The sequence below is a fragment of the Corvus brachyrhynchos genome, unplaced genomic scaffold (genome assembly GCF_000691975.1).
Source record: "Corvus brachyrhynchos isolate BGI_N302 unplaced genomic scaffold, ASM69197v1 scaffold162, whole genome shotgun sequence".
Lineage (NCBI taxonomy): Eukaryota > Metazoa > Chordata > Aves > Passeriformes > Corvidae > Corvus > Corvus brachyrhynchos.
The window spans coordinates 5994365-6016905 of record NW_008236696.1 but is presented as its reverse complement, the minus strand read 5'-3'; the positions used below and the strand labels follow the sequence as shown (position 1 = coordinate 6016905).

The 22541-nt window shown below is 39.1% G+C and overlaps 1 protein-coding gene across 8 annotated transcripts in view; it reads left to right on the top strand.

The window, feature by feature from the left end:
• Positions 1-4: 4 nt before the first annotated feature.
• The window catches only part of ARMC9 (armadillo repeat containing 9), a 61652-nt gene continuing 39115 nt past the window's right edge, over positions 5-22541 (top strand). For 5 of the 8 annotated variants that reach the window (XR_001859596.1, XR_001859594.1, XM_017727016.1 and 2 more), the window contains exons 1-10: positions 5-29; positions 884-971; positions 1469-1588; positions 2078-2248; positions 3262-3417; positions 5340-5432; positions 6059-6083; positions 10001-10158; positions 12028-12126; positions 19148-19183. Coding sequence is in view for 4 of the 8 variants with exons in the window: in XM_017727016.1 (XP_017582505.1) it covers positions 921-971; positions 1469-1588; positions 2078-2248; positions 3262-3417; positions 5340-5432; positions 6059-6083; positions 10001-10158; positions 12028-12126; positions 19148-19183 (909 nt within the window). In the remaining 4 variants the exon portion in view is untranslated. The remainder of the gene's footprint in view (positions 30-883; positions 972-1468; positions 1589-2077; positions 2249-3261; positions 3418-5339; positions 5433-6058; positions 6084-10000; positions 10159-12027; positions 12127-19147; positions 19184-22541) is intronic. The other 3 variants (XR_001859597.1, XR_001859595.1, XM_008644550.2) reach the window with 1 other exon arrangement.

The window sequence follows — 22541 nt, the reverse complement described above, 5'->3', positions numbered from 1 at the left end:
AATGGGGGACAGGGGGGAATGGGGGACAGGGGAGAGTGTGGGGCAGGAGGGACTGGGACAGGTGGGATTGGAGCAGGGGGGTTGTGAGGCAGTGCGACGTGGTGCAGGTGGGAGTGGGGCAGGTAGACTTTGGCGCCTGTATGCATCTGTGTGTGTGTGTGTGTGTGTGTGTGTGTATCTGTGTGTGTGTGTCTCTCTGGGTGTGTATCTCTGTGTGTGTGTGTATCTGTGTGTGTATCTATGTGTGTGTGTATATCTGTGTGTGTATCTGTGTGTGTGTCTCTGTGTGTGTGTGTGTGTATGTGTGTATCTGTGTGTGTGTGTCTCTCTGTGTGTGTATCTGTGTGTGTGTCTCTGTGTGTGTGTGTGTGTATGTGTGTATCTGTGTGTGTGTGTCTCTCTGTGTGTGTATCTGTGTGTGTGTCTCTGTGTGTGTGTGTGTGTATGTGTGTATCTGTGTGTGTGTGTCTCTCTGTGTGTGTATCTGTGTGTGTGTCTCTGTGTGTGTGTGTGTGTATGTGTGTATCTGTGTGTGTGTGTATCTGTGTGTGTGTCTATGTGTGTGTGTATATCTGTGTGTGTATCTGTGTGTGTGTGTGTGTGTGTGTATCTCTGTGTGTGTGTATCTGTGTGTGTGTGTGTATCTGTGTATCTGTGTGTGTGTATATCTCTGTGTGTGTATCTGTGTGTGTGTGTGTGTGTGTGTCTATGTGATCTTATACTGCACTTGTCTTTGTGTTTCCTACTGGCTTGTGTGTGTGTGTGTGTGTGTGTGTGTGTGTGTCTCTCCTCCTCATGCCCTCTGGAGGTGCTGTGGCTGATGGGCTGTGCTGTGTGAGTCCTGTGCTGTACACTAACACCCCCCTTCTTTGCCATTTCCCAGCTTTATCAGCGATGAGAAGTAGCAGCAGCCCTTAGCGATGGGTGATGTTTTAGCGTACGAAGCTGAGTTACTTGGACTAGTGAAAGAGGTTGGTTTTCTCTCTCTTTGTTGTTGTTGTTGTTGTTGCAATGAGCAAGCAAGATTTCACAGTGTTTGTATTCAGAGTCAGGCATTGTAACTGAGGTCTAAATTCTGGAGTTATTTATCTGGCTAAGTGTTGCTGCACTCGGAAATCTTGCTGACTCCTGTCATGCTCTGTAGGTTCAAAAGGCTCAGTGTCCATTAAATGCCAGCAGTAAAATTTTCTTGTTTGGTTGAACAAAATTACTGGCTAAACCAAGGGGCATCATTCTTTCAGAGAGGGTGTACTCAGTTGTCTCTAGGATGCAGGAGGAATTTTAGATGTTATTTTCCTACCACAAGGTATCAGTTCATGGTTTATCACTTTGCATTTATGGACCATCCTACAGAGAAACTTTGGCATTTCATGGGTCATTCATTGAAGCATTAATAATAAAGGATTAATCATTTATTGAAGCATTAATCATTTAACAAATGTCATTCCTCTATGTTTTTGGCTTGTAGTATTTGGATTTTGCCGGATTTCAAGAAACGGTGAAAGTACTTAAAAAGGAATGCAAAATAAAAGGGAAGCCACTACCTCAGCCAGCAGATGTTTCCTCAAAAGATTCATTGCCTGTTCAGGTAATGCATCATTTACACTTATTTTGAGTAATAATGAAAATAGAGGCCACTAACCACCCTGTGAATTACTACAACAGTGAACTGTCTGAACAGATTCTTGATTATTTGGAGAAATCTCCTAGCAGTCTTCTTCCAGCACAGGAACCTTCAAGTTTGGGGTTGGGTTGTTTTTTTTTTTTTTCCCCAGAACTCCAGTCATTTTGAACTCAAGACACTAGTTTTGATTTACACTACTTTAAGTTTTTACTGATATGCTTGAAAATTTGGGCTTTGCTTCTTGTATTGATGGTTGATACAAGCTCTCAAAGATATTAAAGATACGTGAAGAAAGAATATTTGGGTGGTCATTGAATGGTGGGAGATTTTTGAATTAAACTTTTAATTCTAAGTGTTCAGATGACACTGGAATTCTTCATTCACTAACTTACTGCTGAGAAAATGTGGCTCTTCTGTGTTTGGGTTTTCACTTGATGCTTTTCCCTTTCACAGGAAGATCTACTCACAGCATTTGAAAATGGTGATCAGAAAGTTTTCTTCCAGCTCTGGGAGGAGCATATTTTTTCTTCAGCCCATGACAGTGATCCAGCTGCTCAGAACCTGGAGTTCTATCTCCACATCTACTTTGCCACCTTCCTCTTGAAACAAACTATGGGAAAGCCTGTAAGTTTAGTTCACAATTCAAACCTCACATTGCTGTTTGTTTTACTTCATTTATTTGTCTTTAGTGTGGATGAGGATGGGGTGTTCTCTAAGAATCATTCCAAGAATATGTATCCAGTTTTGGGCACAGTCTGCATTTTAGATCAACCAGATCCTTTGTATTGTGAAGTACAGAGATGGAAGTTGGAACTGTCCTTATCCTGCAGTTCCTCAAGTATTTCAAGTTGGAAAATACCCACATGGCAACACTTTCACACTTGTAATTGTAGATCATAGCAGATTCTTAAAACACTTATTTTGCTTTGAGTTTGGACTGAAGCTGTGAGGTGAAATATAATAATTTCTGATGAAATGGCAAAGCTCAGTTTTGACCAGCTCCGTATATCATGTTGAGAAATATAATCCCAAGATGTTAAAAATTAAAATCTCTGTTACATGGAACTTTTATGTTGAAGAGACATTTAAGTAGCCTGGACTGAGCCAGATCAGCCAGGGCTTAATAGCTCCTGCCCTTCACCTGTCAGCTGCTGCAGGAGTATTTGGATGCCTGCAGTCTGTTTTCCAGCCTCTAAGGAGCTTTTGTTCTGTTCTGTGTGCCAACTCCACTTCCCAGTGCTGTGCAGGTGGGTTTTTTTGTTTCTGCACTTACCACTGGAATAAAGCATGTCTACAGTAGGTGTTTCCTCTCTGCCCTGGGTGTAGAAATGGCATTTTTCTTTAAAAATCTAGCCTGAAGTGAGCAGGAATAATTTACATGCAAAAAGCAATTGTCTGTCTCTTCTTTCTTTGGACCTGGATGACAGAAACAACAATATTAGTTAACATTTTCCTTTATGACTGGTGAAAACATACAATATGTTCTCTAGTTAAATAAATACTGTTCTTTAGATAACAAATATTCTGGAATATCAAACTTGATATTAATATACTTGGGTCTGTTCTTTTATTTGCCAGCTTTACAGTGCTTTCAGAATGGTAGTTTTCTAAATTAAAGCTGCTGCTTTATTTCCTAGGACAAAGCTGAATTTGAGGATAGGATTTCTTATTTTAAGGCATACCTGGAAACAAAAGGAACTGCACTGAGCCAGACTACAGAGTTTCTTCCCTTCTATGCTTTGCCTTTTGTTCCGAACCCCATGGTGCATCCTTCATTTAAAGAACTTTTCCAGGTAAGTATCTGTGTTGCAGAGATGGTGCTTATGATGACTTACACTGAGCACCCTCTGCACACCGTGCAGGTGGGAGGTTAGGTGATGACTTCCAGAGCTGTGGTTTGGTGTTCTAAAGTATTGTTGGCAATTCCTGTGGGGAAGGTACAGCGACCATTTCATGTGCTGATGGCTTGCTCCTGCAGTGCAAAACTGCACCTTCACTTCTCTGTTGTGCTGGAAATGTCTGGTTGTGTGGCTGCGCTTGGGCTGGATCAAGAAATTGCTTTCTTGGCTGTGAATGTGTGTGTAAACAGTTCCCACGTACACATACCTACACAAATTTGTTTGTAAAGCCTGTACAGTATTTTTTAGAGTTATTTGCTCTGAATGCTTCCCTGTCTGACCACGTGGACAGTTATGCTGGCCTGGCTGAGCAGCTGTGGGCAGCCACTCCGGTGCAAGGAGATGCCTTCAGCCTCCATTGCTGCCACACTGCTTTTGATATCAAACCAAAGCTGAAGTGATAGTTGCCCTAGGGCTGACTTCGGAAGTACCAACTGAAGAGGAGCTCCAGTTTAACACCAAAAAAAGGCATATACTGCCATTTTCTTTCAGGACTGGCTATAAATAATGAGACAGACTGGTTGACCTCAGAGATGGAATATGACTACTCTTTTTAAATTATACTTAGCAGCATTTTTTTATAATGCCTTATCTAAGACGAGATCCTCAGGTTTATTCAGAGTAACCCAGTGTCCAAGCTCTTAGTCCACACTCACTCATATTTTCTTGTGGGAATTATACAACTCATTCCATGGTAGTGTTGAAACACAGATTGTTTTATGTTTGAGAAAGAGCAGCAGTGAGTCACTGGTTTACTAAGCAGTGTTCTTATGGCATATATTTTTCTCAGGCATCTGATGCTTTATATAGCTGGAGTTCCTGTTGGTTTGTGTAATACGTCTTGAAAAATAATATGCACTCCTCTCTGTAGGAGACAAGGTTCCTTTGGTAATACACAGCTTGCTGTGGTACACCACTGTCTGGATACTGAGTTGGTAAATGCAACAAGTCAATTCTCTACACTCTCCAGCATGGTGAAATAAGGGCAAATCTGAGCTGTGAGAACAGCTTGCAACATACATGTATACAGCAGTAAATTTAGGAAGCTCCTGCTACTTGTTGGAAGACAGAGCTTTTTCTATTGGCTGGCTCTTCCTCAAGGAGTAACCAGCTTCACTGAAGGCTTGAAATAGAAGACACGAGTATTTGGTGGATTCCTAGGTGTAGTTTGACTTTTTTCCTTAACTGTTGTTTTCTTATGCATATGAGACACTACGTCAGGCAGAGGACAACATTCCAGTTAATGCTGTTGGTCTGTTCTGCTGGTATGTTTTTCCTGCATGAGCTGTTTTCCTCCAAATCCTTATTTTAGAAACATTGTACCCTGATCACCAATGTCATGTCATGACACTTGCCATAGTTATTGACAAAACTTACCATTCCCAGATCTTGTTAGGAGCAAAAGATGAAAACTGAGCAGTGCAAAATTATTAATTTTGTACTCTATTTAATACATGTGAAATTAATTTTTTATCTTTTTCTCAAGTTGCTTGTATTTTAAAGGTACTTCTACTTTTGGGGCAGTTGTTGCATGTGCACATGAGGCACACTGTGTGATAGTTTTGTACTTTAAATAAAGCTACATTGTGTTTCTAGAACTCTTGTCTAGGAATAATACTGAACTCCCCTCTGACTTCAGTATGCTTTTATGGGGAGTGAGCAAACACATTCACTTGAGTAACAGTGAAGGGAATATCTTTTCAATCTAATGCTGGCTGCCTTGTTTACTAGTGGGAAGTTGCTGTGATCCAAGCAGTACTTTCTGCAGAGTGTACATATTTGGTGAACAACTGTCAATATTTGTTTTTCTTTTCAAGGATTCTTGGACATTGGATTTAAGGACAAGATTGGAAAAGTTCCTGTCTCTGACTCTCAAAGCCAGACAGACTCCTCGGCTTCTCACTATATTTGTATCCTTCTAGGAAAACACTTTGCAGATAATTAGAAACACTGTAAAGAGGCAGAATAATTTATTGCAAGAGTGTGCTGCTGATATTTATTGCAGAATTGCAGTAATGTTGCACTTCAGTGTTTCTATGATAGGAAACACTGTTTATATACCACATTCAAAAATAAGCTTTTGAAAAAGTCATGTACAGACCATGTACAGATCCACATGAACCTACATGTTTATCAAATGATCATTCTTTGCTTCCATGTATGAAGTACAGGATACTCAAAGGCACCAACCTGACCTGGCTTCTTTCTTAGCATTTCTAAAGCTGTTAGTATTATTTCAAATTAGCCATTTCAGGGACTAGCTGAAAGTTTTTCAGGGGTTTTAAGGGTTCTAGAAATTATTTGGTCACTCAAAGGTCAGCAAAAGGTCTCAAGTCTCTATGCAACATTGTGAGTTGTGCACTTAAGAGATTTTTATGTATTTGTTGTTGATTTATGTATTCTGTGGCGCATCAGGCAGTGCCTGTTGGCTGGGACAGTAGGAATATTTGGCTTGGTCGAGTTTCTCATTCTGTGTCTCTGGAACAAACGCTGAAAAGATGCACATTTTCCTGAACTACTCCTACTTGTGCAACAGAAGGAGAGTGGACAGTGCAACAAAGGTAAATGCTGGGCTGTGGTAAGGATGTTCTGTAAGATTGTCATGGGCTGTGAGAGTAGTGGGAGGTTCTCCTGCAGGGGTGGGGAAACCAGTGATGCATGGCAGAAGGTCCTTGGAAATCCAGATCCCAGCCTTGGCCATAGCTATTGATAGACTTTTTGAGCTCAGTCAAGTTCAAGCAGTCAATAAGTATCAGTAAGTATGACTAGAAATGGGAAAGGGCCTAGTAGTGGGATTTTTATTCAACATCTATTCTGTCCTGAAATATGTAAAAAGAAGTGGAGAACTCCATAAAAAGTGCGTACCAGCTCTCCTTTTTTAGTTCTGATGAAAGTAAGTTGCCTCAGATTCCTTTCCCTTACCTGCTTAGGCCTATCTGCATCTTCCAGATTTCAAATGTCATTCAGTTGTTCTGATGACTGTCTGATGATCTTAGACAAAGCTGATTTTTGTTCCTGTTTAGTCATTCTGTTTAAATAGTGCCTCCTAAAATAGAGCATATTAATACCTCCTGAATAAGAATGTGTTCATTTAAATGTGACTGGCTGATGTGTTGCATTTTGAGGTAAGCTGCTTCTACACACTTAAGTGTGTGTGTGTCTTGGGACCTTTAGAAATAATAATTTCAGCACAGAATCCTGTTAGATGCTGATAACACTTGAAATATGTGCCTTTTAAAAATCAGTTCAATGAACAGAACTTAGGTTTCCAAATACCTTGCATTAATTTTTTCACTTGACTTTCTGCATACACTTTCTCATATAGGGATCTGTATGAGACCAGTTGGATTCTTAAAATTACTTTTCCTCTTGAGTTATTTTAATGTGTCGATTTATCCTGAGGATTTACTCTTTGTAGATTGAAGTAAGGAGAAAGTTAGGTTTTCTCCCAGTGTGAGTTCCATGTATTTTCTTTGTTATTTTGTGCTTTGTGTTGTTGCATTAGACTTTCACTGAATAATAGAAAGATCTTCTGGATTTTTATTTTCCAGAAGTTACACTTTTTCCTTGTGGAGGACTTTCCTGAAGGCAATAATTCCATGCTCTTATTAAAAAGAAATAGCTATGCAGTTGGGCCTGACTTACTTGGGGCCTGATTATTTTTAATTTGGGGAGGTTCTGTGCTTTTTACAGGGACTGTCATGGAATTGAATTCATGCAGGTCATCCTTAATTTGCAGATCTGTTACGTGCCCTGGAGGTTGAGTCAGTTTGAATTTTTCATAAAGGTTACTTGAGGGCTGTCTCATATGAAAGTTTTGGATCTAAGAGGTTATTTTTGCAGTATCCTGCTCACATCACATGGGATCCACAGCATTTACTTGCTGCTGGAGAATATTTACTTTATCAGTGAAGGGGAAATGCAAAGAAAATTTATAGGCAACACATGAATGAAGAGCAGTGTGGCAGAGTCCTGAAAACAGCCTTTTGTAGATAGTTGCCAGTCATCAGTCTGACATGCTGAAGTACTTCAGGTTTGGGTGGGGTGGTTGTAAATGCTCTTGAGCGTGTCCTGGAGTGTTCAGTGTGTTTACCTTGCCTGATTTACCTGCTACAGTCTGGCTTTTCACCCATTTGCTAAAAAATTTCAGTTCCTATATGACTTCCAAAGCTATTTGTATGGCAGTTGTGCTTAACTTACAGTTCTCCCATGTTTTCAGTTTGGCTGGAAAGGAAAAAATTGCAGAATGGTTGGCATCTTGCACAGGGAGCTTCAGACCTTCTTTGTGTCCTCTCTGCTAACAGGAACTGAGGGAATGAAGTCTTTGGAACTGTGTTCAGCTGCTGTTCCCTTCACTGCCTCATTACAAATCTGTGGATGAGTTCACAGCCACTCTTCCACCATTTTGGGGAGGGGGAGAGTGGAAGAAGCGTGTCAGGCTGCTGCACTAGAGAAGGTGGAGTGTGACCTACCTGTCTGTCAAGATTTGCTAAAGTCTAAATGACTATGTATGTGGAAAAGTGTCCATTTAGAATATGGATAGTAATTTTTAAGCAAGAAGGAGACTGCATTGAGTTTTGGTTATGTAGTTGTTTCCTGCTGCCTGCAGTTGGAAGACATATTTTCAACATTGGAAATTTTACCCACTGGGCTATGAAAAGCAAGCAAACTCTGAGAAGGTTTATGCTTTGTGATTTGATGCTTCCAACTTTCCTCTGAGTGAAAGTCACGCTCTACATACATCCATTGGAAATTTTTGAATTGAATGTGTTGTGTCACAGTTAAATAAAAATTCCCATTTGCTCATCTAGGCAATAGAATAAAGTGCTGGAGTGGCTAGTTTTGTGCAATGGTTGCTCTCAGAATCTTTGTTAGTTTAGAAAAATGTTCTTGTTTTGAAGCTGTATCATATTAAAGCTGTGGTCGCAGTTTAACAGTAATGGCTGTGAAATAAAAACAAGATCAAAGTTGAACTACTGTAATCAAGGCTGAATAGCTTGGTTGTCTTTGGAAATTATCTTAACTCTTCTGATTTTTAAGTTAATGTTGATTGGAGTTGAGATTATTTTAACAGCTTACAGAATTGTAAAAAGCTTAGGACTTTCAGCAGGGTTGCTTAATGTTACTGTTCTAGTGGTGTTTTGTTTATTGGTCTGGTTTTTTTTAAGTGCGTTTTGCTGGGTTTGAACAGGATCTGTGGCTTGTCACAGCTTCTGTTGTTTCACACCAGGTTTAGCTCCCTCTTAGGAAGTGTAAGAGAAATATCATTAAGGTGGCTTGGTTTGCAGCCTGGTATGAGTTGTCAGTCACAAACCCTGCAGGTGAAGAATGCTGTGGTTCATGAATGGTTCTCAGAAAGGAGCCATCCTTAGCGGGGAAGAGTCTTTGAGAGTAAAATAACTGTCTTTTTTTTTTTACTTAACTTGTAGAAGTAAGAAAATGTGTCTTCCTGTACTCCGTGTTTTATTTTAAGACTGTCAGTTTATAGCTGTCTTATAGCTAAAGTCTACCAATGCACATATTCTCTAAAAGATCCCATTAAAAAGATCATTTTGTTATATTTTCTGAAAGCAAAAATAAGCTGTTCTGCCACCTACTGCTTTAAATATCAATGAGATAAACTGTGTTGTATTGGGCTGTTTAGAATGCTTACTTTAACCCAGAAAGATTTTAAATCTGTGAGAGGGAATCCTGCTTTTGTCTGAAACTCCATAGTGAAGCTGATTCCTTTCCACTGTTTATCAGAAAATCCTATGGTAAATATTCCATCTGTTCACAGATGGGCCCAATGCCATTTTCACAACACTAAAGCAGTACTGGCTTCTCAGCAAACTAATTTAAAACATAATATTCTAGCAAAATACAAAACATCAGCCGTAACAATGGAATTATTGTGCCTTCCTTCATGTTTTTGTCTGGTCACAGATATGCACACTGTTGTCCACTGCTCCAGGTTCTGTGCCCAGTTCCATGCAGAACACGGGCTTGGCTAGGTCTGAGAATGGGGGGAAGGATGCAGATTCTGGTACTCAGTTTGCTTTTGTCTCTAAAGTAATTGAACCTGAAGGAGCAAAATGTATCAGAAATGTAACTTTTTTATTATTCAGATAGAAATGAAAGACAAATTTGAGTTATCTTCAGAAACTGAGGATATTAAAAGTAAGCAATATAGTTTAACATCAACCAGTAAATGATGGATTATCCTCTTCACAAATGTATTCAGTGATGTTTACTGCCTTATAGTTGTGTTGCTACTGTAGCTGTGAAGCAGTTGGTTCTTTGGACAATTAAGGCATAAGAAATACCCATAGGTGTTGCAATGAAATGGAATCATGCTAGGATTCGTTATCCTTGTACGCAAATTCCACACCTCAGAAATGGAGGTTGTCCCTTCAGTGCAGTAAAAATGCTTGTGGGTTCTTTTGTCCTTTAGTTTGAATAGGTGATGCTATTTCTTTTTTTATTATTCTCTTGACAGAAATGATGCAACATCTTCATCAACAGTTAGTGAAGTGCGAGCACAGGTACATGACCCACCTGAAACGATTTCACAAATTGCAGGTGGACTACCATAACCTCCTTGGAGTCACTGCAGAGCTGGTGGATTCTCTGGAGGCCACAGTCATTGGCAAGACGGTAAGAGATGATTCAGATGTGCACTTTCTTCCACACCCCCCCCAGAAAATGGAGACCAAAGGGTGAATTAAGCTTCATAGTTATGAGCATTTCTGTTAGAACTGTGGCTCTTTACTAATGAAACACAGCACTCTGTGATGAGCAGTTCTCCCATTGCTCTGGTGAAGGAGGATAAAAGAAGTGCAAAAAATGCGTTGAACTGTGCTGCCTCAAAAATCTTGAAAAAATGATCACCCTCTCACAAGACACCTCAGATCTCTTGTGAGAGTCCCCTTTTGAGCTCTGCTCTCTCTAATCAGCAGTGATTAGAGGGTATTTCTGTGATTACTGACTGCAGTCCAGCCCATCAACAACTGTCATATATTTAAAACTTCAGTTAGGTCTGTTTTAAATTCCATGGTACTGGAAACAATTGTCTTACCCAAAATTTTGGTTAGGGAAACCTTTGCTCTCTGTTCTGCTAAACTGGACTTGTTAATTTAATTGGTAAAGGGAGCAGGGATAGGAGTGAATGAGCTATTCATCATGTGAAATGGGCCACATGTATGTGACTGGAGAAGGTACCACTTTCTTAGGAGTATTTTTTATAGGAAGTCGATTGTCTGTTTCATGTGTTGTGCTGTCTCCTCCGGGAGCATAACTTCTGTGTACACTGAAGGCTGTTCTTACAGCAGATGTTAGTGGCCTCTGGGTGCTTTTAAGAAGCTGTGAATTGTTAGCAGGGAAAATGACCTGGCATTTCCTGTGCTGCCTGCTGAAAAGCCAGTGTGTACCTTCCTCCTGTCATCAGCATGAACACCCTGTGGTTTGTTACTGCCTGGGATCACTGCTCTGTATTACTACAAGGAAGAATTTGCCCATAGGGGTGGATTATGCTTTACAGCAGATTAGGGAAGGTATCTGCTCACAGGAGCTTCGGTAACAATAAAAACCACAGTCAGTGGTTTTCTGCTTCCCATTTCACACCTCCGTGCTCTCCAGGCGATATCCAGTTACCCTCTGTGGTTGGGAACCGGACGCTGGTTCTCTTCTGTTTGGATATTGTTCCGTTTCCTTTGTGAGCCTTGTGTGGGGCACTCGTTTGATCCTTCCCAAATGTGTCCAGCTGAGGGTGCTCTTCTGTTACGGATCCTGGATTCTGTCATTTCTGAATCCAAAGTGGAGCTGGGTACTGAATAAAGTGATATTGAAGTTACGGTGTTCTGAATTTGAAGGGGTTTATTGTCCCGCTGAAGGTCTGGGAATATCAGAAGTGTTCTCAGTTGCATTTCTGTAATCTTGGTCCTCTCGTCTCTCTTCTGGGGAAGGTACTAACTCTCCTGAAATTAAACTGTTCTGTTGTGGTGTAGATTTCCCAAAACAAAAAAAACTAAACCCACTGAGATGTTTTGCATTGAAAAACAAAATGCTGTACTGTGTAATTCTTTTTTATTCTCTCTGCTGTACAAGACAGTTGTGTAAGTTCTGCTCTTTAGGTAAACAATACATCAGCATTGTTTAAAGCTCAAAACTGCTTCATTTTTAAATTTGATAATTTGATTTGATTTTGAACCTTTTGATTCATGAAAATCTGTATGCAAATAGAGGGGTGACAAAATCTGTTTTTCTTCGAGACTCTCTGAAAGTGTTTAGCACTAGTCTTGTGAATACCATAACAATTCCCAGATAAAGAGAATTTACAATTTTTAAAATTTCTGAACAGAATGATAGTTGCAGTATATACCTTGTGCTTGTGTCAGTGAGCCTCAGGTGTGTGATTCCTTACTCTTTAAAAAAACCAAACAAACAACCTTTAATATAGAAACACTTGTCTAGTAGAAAGTGTGAGTTTTATGTAATCCTGTTCTCACTTTGTTTCCTAATTTTTAGATTACACCAGAGTATCTTCAAAGTGTTTGTGCTTGCTTGTTTAGCAGTCGTACGAAGCAAATGGTAGCACACGGCATTGACTTCACAAGACCTGGAACTGTAAGTATAAATGTTTGGGATTTTTACAGTAACTATCTTAAAAGACAATACTACTTTAGCTGTATATAGAACAATAAATGTTCTATAATGGGAAAGATAAAACTTCATGTGTTCAAGCTTGTATAAGAATATGGCAGTACATTGTTTTGTTGATCTCAGATGCTGGTCAGTGACATGGTTGTGCAGTTATAGCTGCATAAGTATGGTTAATTCTGTTATTGTGAGGACAGTATGATTTGTATCTCTTAAAATGCTAACAAAATGCTTTTAAAAACCCCAAACCAAATCCTAAAACTAATGTTTTGAGTGTGGTTTGATGGTACATCTTAGCCAGTTTAGTTTAGCTAAAAAAAGGGAGTGGTGTTGCTCAGCTCTTGACTCATACTCTGTTCCTTTCTGTTGTCAGTGATGCTCCTATAACTCTACAGAGAATTGGCTTAGCCAGCTGAAGGAGAAGCATCACACAGGATCATGAGAACAAATGTGGAAAAGAGGAGGAAGAGCCAGTTTTAGATGAGCAGTTAGCTGATACACCTAAGCTACCTTACTGATTTATGTGATGGTCTTTTAACATCCTATCTAAGAAACTTTGATCTTATGGATAAGCAGCTCAGGATCCCTAGGGTTGGTTTTTGCCCACTTGACCATTCTCTGGTTTCTTTTCAGCTGACTGCAGTACACCTTGCTCATTTATGTTCTGCTCAATCTCTTCTGCCTAAGTGGGGAGAGAGTTTTGGGGTTATTTTTCAGCAGCAAAAACAGCTTAGGATAGTTTCTAGTGTCTATGAAACTATTCCTGTGAGATTTTAAATGACTTAATGATAGTACAAAAGCTGTTTTAAAACCTAGCTTGCTCAAGTTTTTCAAATAAGCATTAATCTTAAAACTACATCAAAACATTTTACTAAGAAAATATTGTGTGCCACTGTTTTACAAAGACAAGCCAAAATCATGAACTGTGCTTATTGTTTTTGCCATGGCAGGCATTCATGTGTACTTAACTTGGTAGCAGGAGAACTTAGTGAAGTGTCAAAAGAAAAGCAGAAGAAAATAAAATTCCTGCTCCTTATTCTAGCCAAGGTTTTTAATAACAAGGATGCTATGGGTACATTTTGTTCCTCTTGAAAATTTGCTACAGAAAGATAAGGAGAAAATAAAAATGCTTCATTTTCTTTTCTATGTACTAATATTTTCAGAGATAAGTGTAATTCCTAATTGCTCTTCAAGCTGTTTTAAATGCCCTCACTTTCTGTTAATGGTCAGAACTCCTTTCTCTGACCTGCTATGAATTTAGGAGGTGCACTGTTACGCAGCCTACAAAAGCTGCTATTTTAGGGTTTCAGGAAGGAACCAAGATCTGTTTGTCTGCTACCTCAATATTAGGTGCTGTCTGCTCCCCTCAGATTTACACCATGTCCATAGCTTATGTCATCTGCCATCCCGTAATGTCCCTCCTCCTGCCCCATCTTTCTTCTAACCAACAACTTTCAGAGGTCTTTCCTCTTTCCTTGCCAGTGGCTTTTTTAGATAATGCTTTAGGTACCCCAGTAGTTTCCTGTATTTTTGCCATCTGATGTTGAGGTTGTGTGTGTTTCTCCTTCCCTGTACTGAGATCATCCATTCCGTACAGCCACATGCCCTTCTGTTTCTGTTCCTGCTCTCTGCTTACATCAAGACTTCTCTTTTTCTGCTGTGCTTTCAAGGTTTTCCATTTGCCCAGGGTTTTGCTCATTATTTCTATTCTTCCTATCATACATTCATCCTCTGGTCTCTTGAACCCTTTTAGGAATGGGGCAGAGGGAAGAGCATCATCTTTATGCAAGGTTCTGATTTCTGCTTCCCTAAAAGTGTCTCTAAAAGCATTTCTGCTCCAAAAGTGCCTTTGCTGCTATGCTTATGGCACTGTGGCCATTTTGACAGTCTCCAGCTGTGCAGATAGGTTAGAGAAAGAGAACGTGTTGGTGGTGGATTTTTTTCCCTGCTGCAAGTAAATTTTTGTCTCCCTTAACTGAGTAAAGTTGTGTATTTCTGGCACAGTTGTATCTATTTTTATACTAGGCTTTACTAGCATAACTATTTCTGTGTGACTTTGTGGCTCATTTATCCACACTATTTGAGGTAGTTGCTGTGACAGCCAAGCTCTCTAGTGAAGGACCAGTCCAGTTATAGCCCTGAGACTGTTTAGATTAAGGGTTTCTTGACTGGTTTAGGTCACGCCTTGACATTGAGGTTCTAGCAGCTACTGTGGTTGAACTCTCATGTTGTTTCTATAAGCAGATTCACACAGGCTCTGTGAGGCATTAGCCAAGTTTTGGAGAGCTAATCACAGTTTGTATGTAGACATTCACTACATCATAATCAGGTTTCCTCATCTTCTCCTTTTGTCCCCTCTTGATTGATCATATTTTCTTGTTTACTTCCCATGTAAAGAGTTCTGGTTTTATATATGAATAGCAAACATGTAGAAACACAAATAAATGTTAGAAGGAAAATAGAGATTATCTTCTGAAAAGAAAAATGAGACTCCTTTCCCATCATCCCAAAATATTTCTAACCACTCCCTGGCTTTTTTGATGCAGGAAGCCAGAGGAGATGGACTAAAATTCTGTCTGTTTGCCACTAGGCCATTCAGGCATGCCATTACTTTTTCTTAAGGATTCAACTACTTCATTGTTATACACTCAGATGTTATTGTTCTACCCTTAAGTGGTTTCAGGTTTTTGCATAAGCTTTGGAATAAAGCTGGAGGCACTGTGACCCAGACTAAGTAGTAGCACGAGTTCACAGCATCTGTGCTGGATTTGTGTTGGAAGGTTCCTTCACTTTTTGCTCATAACCACTTAGAGGCACTAGAGTGTGGTCTTTCCAGCTACTCCACAAACCTTCTGCTGTAAGGGGCAGCCACCTGCATAATTGCAGAGGGAAGAGACTAGCAGAGGGCCAGCTACTTTGTTCATCCTTACCTTTAGGTCTCTTTGTAGGCAAGATAAGTGAGAGGTTTAAAAGAACCCAGTCGTTGTCTAAAGGGTTTTATCAGGCATTAAATATGGTGGTTTGTTGGTCATTGGTTTTTGGGGTTTTTTTCCCCCACCTCACCTTAACTGTTTAGGATGATCCTATCTCACTGACATCACCAATGTCAGGACAAGACCCTGAAATAAATTGGTTCTGCTGGATCAATATCTCTAAATAAATTAGCAGAAAAAGAAAATCATTAGCAAGGAAATCACTTTCTTGTTGAACCGTCATGCAACTTTAAATTTCTGTTATTTAGGGTATGAGTGGATGTGCGTTACATAGTTTGGAAAGAGGAGGTTCTTGAGTTCACAGCCAGTTATACTGATGCAACTCAGGACAATCCAGGTTTTGGGTCAGGTTCTGAGGGCAGAAGATGCTAAAACTGCATCATTCTCTGAGATCTGCACTTGAGCTTTACAGTATATTTTGTTACATCAGCTACACTACACTGGTAGGTTTTAGTTATGCTGGGAAGGAGGATTATATGAGTACTGTAACCAAAATGAAGTATGGCCCAAGGACATTAAGGACTATACCTTGGATTATATCCTTGGTAGCATTATTTGTATGCAAACTTGATTTTGTTTCCAGTACATTGTGCTCAACTTTTAATGTTGGGGAAAGTCGTATTGTGTAGTAGAAAGCTGTGAGGTCTCAGGCTTTGAAATTACAGTAAGGGTGACCTGTATCAGTTGTTAATGTGCAAACATCAGCTTCTGGGCTTGCCCCCCACCACAGTTGAAGGCCTGTCCTTTTAAACTGGAAGAAATTTGTATCAGGAGGACAAATCCCAGAAGCAACTCTTACTTACCAAACTGGCTTTGAGACCTGAGGCAGTAACACCCAAAAGAGTTTTCCATTGTAATCATACCCTGAAATCTTACTTAGCAAGGGCTTCTGATGTCAGCTTTGTGTTCTCTGGTGAGCTGGATTGGATATCATTCTTTTGCAGAGCAACTCCATGTCTCTTGCCAGCTCTGTGACCTCCTGGGTCAGCTCGTGAGCCTGATGTACAATCCATTAACAGGATGCATCTGCTGCATGCAGTGGGAGAGAGGCCACACTACTGTGTTACAGTTGTGAGATGTTTCCAAAGCCTCTCTGAAGTCCTGTTTTACCGTAAGGTTTTTCTCTTAGCTGCCAGTTGAATGTTATCTTCCATCATGTCATTTGACATGTGTGGTACTGAATTGGGAGATAAGAAACCTGAGAGGATTGTCAGAGCAAAAGGTCTGGATTTAAGAATAGAAGGTCAGAGCAGCAGGTCTGACAAGCTGAGGAAACATTTATTTGAAGATTTAATCAATGCCTGCCTATCTAGTGTTCATTTGGATAGGGATCTGATGTGGGTAATGGTAAATTTGAAAAGTGTAGTTTCAACTACAGTAATCTACTACAGGACCATAGTCCCTTATATTTTTAACACTCCTGATATAAGTTTTACCTTTTTTTACCATTTTCCTTTTCTAGTAGTGGTTTGTCTGGTGGATAAGAAGCAGGGGTTGTAGTTTTTGATGCCTGCAATTTTCTGCTCAATACACATCCTGAAGCCAAGACGATTCTGGCTTTGTATCACAAACACAATACATTCACTCTCCATCAAAAGTAGCACAGGCTCAAGTCTGAAACCCACAAATAGGTTTTTTGGATTGAAGTAAGGTGTACACCTTCCTGGAATATTTTGGATTAGGGATAAGGTCATAAGATTCTCTAAATTTTGGATTTGGGGTAAACCAGAAACTGCTTCTTCAGATGTGCGGTTTCTGTCAATAGTAGAGATGGGTGTTAACCACTGGAGAATCTTTCTGTGACCTGAAAGCTGTGAAGTTGTTTGCATGTATTATATACGTTTGCATATACTGCACCTGTGTCGTGAAATAGAATAAATGCCCATTATGTTTTTATTGCTATTCAGTCTGATTATATCTACCTGTGGCTACAATTAGGTGAATTGATGTCCCTTGCAAATTTTAGGTCTCCACCTAAAATGAGTGACACCACTCTTGAAGCTGTAGAAAAGTAGTGGGTTAAGTTCTGTCACTGGACAAAATTACCAGCTCCTCTGTAAAGTTAAACTGTCATTTACAAACTGTGAACAGGGAAGAATTTTTGGGGGGGGATAGCTGTAATGACTACCACAGGCTCCTATTTTTTTTGTACTCTGTGCTTTTTTCCCTCAAACATGCTTTTTACTGCAACTGTGCATGTGCCATCAAGCTGTAATAGTTGGTGGCAAGTATTCCACTTCTTACTTGTGAAATTTCTGCACCAGCAGACTGCATGAAACCTAAGATCAGGGTAATAGAAGGTTATTAGTTTGGTTTTTTAAATCAGTCTCTAAACCATTCAGAGTGGATTCACCAGGCATTATGTGGATGTTTGCTCTTCCATTTAAAAGTAAAGTGCTCATTGCAGCAAACAGCATCTACCCTAAGTGAGCTTTTCTTTGGATGAAATATATCAGTTTTCTGCATCTCTGTCCATGGGATGATTTTTGTATTTTTTCATTTATGTATGGAAAAGAAGAAACAAGCCTACCTCTTCATGTAAGTGAGGAGATGTTTTTCTTTTACTGCTGATACAGTATATAATGACCTTTACACACGTTGCTGCAGGTTTTTTGTTTACATGAGCTCTTTAAGGGTAAGGTGTTGCTTTCTGTAGGGGTTTCCACAAACTTTTCCTGGTACTGTCCTCAAATCATAGAATAGCCCAGTTTGGAAGGACTTTGAAAGGTTGTCTGGTCCAACCTTTTGTGATTTCCTTTAATGTTAAAACTTTCCTTCAATGTCATCTTTTGTCTTGATGCCTACATCCATTTTCACTGGCTCAGGTCATCATGTGTTGAAATGTCTCTCATCATGATAAAGGTTATCTGCTGGTTTCTTTTGCTCACTTTTTGGTGTCTATCAACGTCATCCTTTGTCTTTAATTTTAAATTGTCTTTGCCAGGACCTGTGTGTATAGCACTGTTAAAGTAATTATTCACATCAGGGAATTCTAAGTGTCATGGTAATAAAAACAAGAATGTCAGATTTGTAAAACTGGTTAAAGAATAAAAAGAACTTTATTTTCTACTCACAGTGAAGAGTGGCAAGTTTCTTATGTCTTCTGTGTAAGGCTGTATATTTCTGTTAAAGAGCAGCCTGCTAAATAGGGTATTTATGTGCTTATTCATCTGTACAAATATGTCCTCTAAAGTAAGTACTGGCACGTTTGCACAAAAAGATTGGAAGCAGAATAATTAATGTTGGTCTTATTTCATTGTGTTGAACTGTGTACTTTTATTTTAAATTAAGACTGTTCTTTTTAGATTCAAAGCTGTTCCAAGTATTTTCGTCTACTTGAAGAGAACATGGCATATTTTGTACTAAACTACTCAAACCGTGAATTACCACCGTTCTTTACTTTAGTAACTACATCCTAGGTTTCCCTCCAGAAACTTTCTTAGTTTATCCCCTGGAGCCTTTTGGGATGAAGAATTGATAACATTGCTGAAACACCTTAAATTGTCTCTCTCAGCCTTTGTTATGCTGTGGTCAGAAACTCCAGTCGAAGTAAGTGTGGAGAATAGTGGCAGGTGCTTTCTCAGAAGCTGAGGGCTTCTGATCCACACCATGTTCAGGGTATCTCTCTTAGCTGCCTCAGTGGAGTGAGCAGTACAGGTCATATATTCCTGTAAATTTGTCAGTGCTTTGTGTGTAGCTGTTCTGACAGTGACAGTGTGGAACAATGTGCAGACTAGGTGTGTTTGCCAGGTGTTGAGAGGAGAACTTCCAAATATATCACAAGAGAGACACAGCAATTTCAGTTCTAAGGCATACAAGTATGAGGATTAGGAGAACGTGTTTATACTTTTCTTTTCAAAGCTAATAGTCTGTTAATTTTTAGCAAATTTTTATTGGTTTGTTTTTTAGAACTGTGCATTTCTCTGTGATTTATTTCTGTTAACTTATTTTTTTTAATCTTCTTTATTTTAATGTGTGCCTGTTTGCCTATAAAGGGATATTACTCTATGAGCCCTTGTGATGACGGATATGTAAGTGTCTCTCTTTATTTCCTTTCACGTTGCCTGCTCAGTCTGTCACAGTCTGTATTTCTCTTCATTTCACAACGTGCAGCAATTTTCTCTGCATTTTAACTTGTCACACCAATAACTGTGTGGTTTATGAAGAGCCAACAAATGTGCAGGGCTTGGAAATTGCATGGGGAATGGAATAGATGTTCTGGCTAACCTTATGGCTTCATAATGCACATAACACAGCATGTCAACATGAGAGCAGCTTTGTCCACAACTTCTACATGAAACACAGCTTCTTATAGCATGCAGGAAGCAATTGTTTCGTCCATGGAATCATCTGTATATAGTATACTTTCTCTCTGAAGTGTGCCAAAACCAGCTGACCCCACAACACCTTTGACAAAGCAAATAAATATTATTGCTCAAGATAATTCAGCAAGTTGAGTTGTGCTCTTCAGAGGGGTGTTGTATTCTGTGTATTTGTAGTTTTCATTCCTAAAGTCAAACTTCCTTTTGGTAGTAGAGATTATAAAATTCTTTCCCACAGTTAAAATGATCCTCTCTCACTGAAAACACAAAATTATATTTTGTGTAGTGCCTGTAACTTGTGTAACCCAGATGGAAGTTTGTATTCTGGCAATACTACAAGTGCACCATAAGTATCTAATTTTGCCCATAGTCAGTGCATTCTTTGTGAAGAAAGGAAATGAGTCTACTTCTAAGTAACTCAGTATGTAATCAATTCATAAAAGTCATTGACACAGATTCTGAAAAATGCCTGTCAATTTAAAATAATACATACTTATATTTTTATCACTTTCTTTAGGTAAAACAAGATTTTGCCTTTCAAGAAAAGCTGCCTAAATTTCAAACATATATATCACCTGGAATTACAGTACACCCTTGTGGGCATTCAACTTTCCACTTAAAACAACATTTTATTTTGAGAAATAGTCATAGAAGTATTGAATGCAATGGACTATTCCTTACATACTTCTTTTTATCTTGATGTAGAGAACACTACCCACATCTACCTATGGTGAAAGATCACCTGTATCAATCAACCTGTTCCCTTTGATGACATGAATGTTCATAATGGACACTTTTTGCTTGATGTTAAGCATTTTGTCCTCTCACATAATGCTCTATTTTGAGATTGAGAAAGGTTGATTACAGATGAGCAATTATGAATCAAATGATTTTTGCTAAAGAAGAACTTTTTTCTTATAGAGATTAGTATAAAGCATTAGTTAAATGTAACTTTATACAATGTAGAATGTAAAAACTTACTGTGCAGAGTTGTTTATAAAATTTTTGTAAAGCTGTCTGACTGATTCTGAGGTATTTCTTGAATACATGGGTAGCTTTCACCTCCCCTCACTGTTTATGTATAGTATTTTATACTTTTTTCTGACATTTGTGTTGTAATTACATTATCACACAGTATTGCTGTGTGACTTTTTAATGTACACATCAGATGTCTTAGAGAATCTGTTTTATATGGCAAGTGGGAAGTTTTCATAACAGCATATCTCTAGTATAAGTAAGAGAAAAACATAATTTAAAACATTTGCAGATCTTCTTATGAAATAATACTTTGCATAGCCCCAGAAAACCTGCCTGGTTACACAAGCTCAGGGTCTAATCCCTCACAGGCTGCATGGAGCAGTCTTCTTGTTATTAGTGTGTAGCAAATGAACTCAACATAGATTTGTGAGTTCTAATGATTTGTAGAAATCTGCTCAAATTTTGGTTTTACTCTTCACATATTCATCACATATCTTTGATTATTGATTCTGAATCTGCATTGGATTTACACTGAATTCTTACAGCACATTTTCAGAGTGGGAACTGAGGACAGAATCTGGCTTTCAGCTTTGCCTTCAGCATATTATGAATATATACATCAAACAGAAAGGGGATATGGCTTGAATATAGGGCTTCAGTATTTGATAAAAACAGTTGTGGTTTTGGCTTGCACATGAAGTGCATCTGTTTTCTTTTATAAATATTGATTTTTTTTTTTTCCCTTTGAACTTCTTTGGTTTATTCCATGCTGTTTGTATTCATGCCTGTCTTTGTTCAAAAATAAAGGGATGCCATCTGTGGCTAATGTGCACTGTGACAGAATTATTTGACTTAATGTGGCACCTGGTTTGGCTTTGGCAAGAACCAGCACAAACATAAGTCTACCCCATGATCCTACCGGAATGAGCTATGCTTGGGCTGTTTTTCTTCTTGTGTTTCTTTTTCTTTCCTTAAGACACTGAGATTCTGTATGTCTTTCAATTATGACAAATGATCCTCTCTCAAGATAGGCTTTGCATGAAATAAATTTTTTTCAAGATGAAGTCTGTGGGTGTTGGGACATAGGAACATGTTCACCCTGGCTTCTTCACACTCTATTTCTCATAGGCAATCTAAGGTATACCGTTACTCAAACGGTTACAATTATGTTTAACCTGTTTCAGGAAAGGTGAGACTGGGGAAAGGACTTGGGAGAAAATGCTGAGGAAATAAATCTTGTAATCAAAGAAAAATTATAGTGAAGAGGAGCTACTAAATCATTTCTATTTATGGTGTTTGTGCCATAAGTATTCGATTGTTTAATAGCAAAATAATAACTTTTAGCTCTTGCACTCTGCCATTCATTGCTAGATCTCAAACCCCAGCATGTTCAAGAGATTGATGCCTGTATCTGCTTTCCAGATGAGAAAAATTGAGGCCCAGAGACATGAAATGACGTTTGGATTCTGTCTGCAGTTGTTGGCTGAATCAGGACAATAAGTGTGTCTTCTGAGCCAGTGCCTTACTCACCATGCCACAGTTACAGATACAGATTAGCTTACTTATGACTAATTGCAATAATGCAGATGTAAAGGAAGAAAGGAAACCTCTGCCTGTGACATGGTTGCATTCTTTCTGCTTATCAGTGGTGCTGACCATAGATTGAGAAATGACAGTGCAGTGAAGAACAAACCAGCCCCCCAAAACTTTCTCCATTCCTGTTTAGCTTTGATGATTGAACCTGATGTAATAGGAACTTTATCCTTACTGCTTTCCCAGAAAGACCAAAAGCCTGAAAGAGCTTCCTTCCTCCTGTGCAGGTTCTAGACTGATAAACTGGGTCTGATCAGCAAAGTGACCAGAAGTCTTTCCAGCTCAGTGGTTCTGCCCTCAGAGCCCCAGTGTAGGGCCTGCCTCGCTCTCTGGTGCCTTTTTGGTGTAGGTGGAGTGCAGAAGGAAACCATACTAAATACTTTGCTGTACTCCATCTGCTGGCTTAAAAAGTAATTTGGGAATTAGTAGGACCTTGTCCTGTTTGATATGAATGTTTTTCCAGTTGAAGTTTCTGTAGTTTGAAATTTATAAAAGC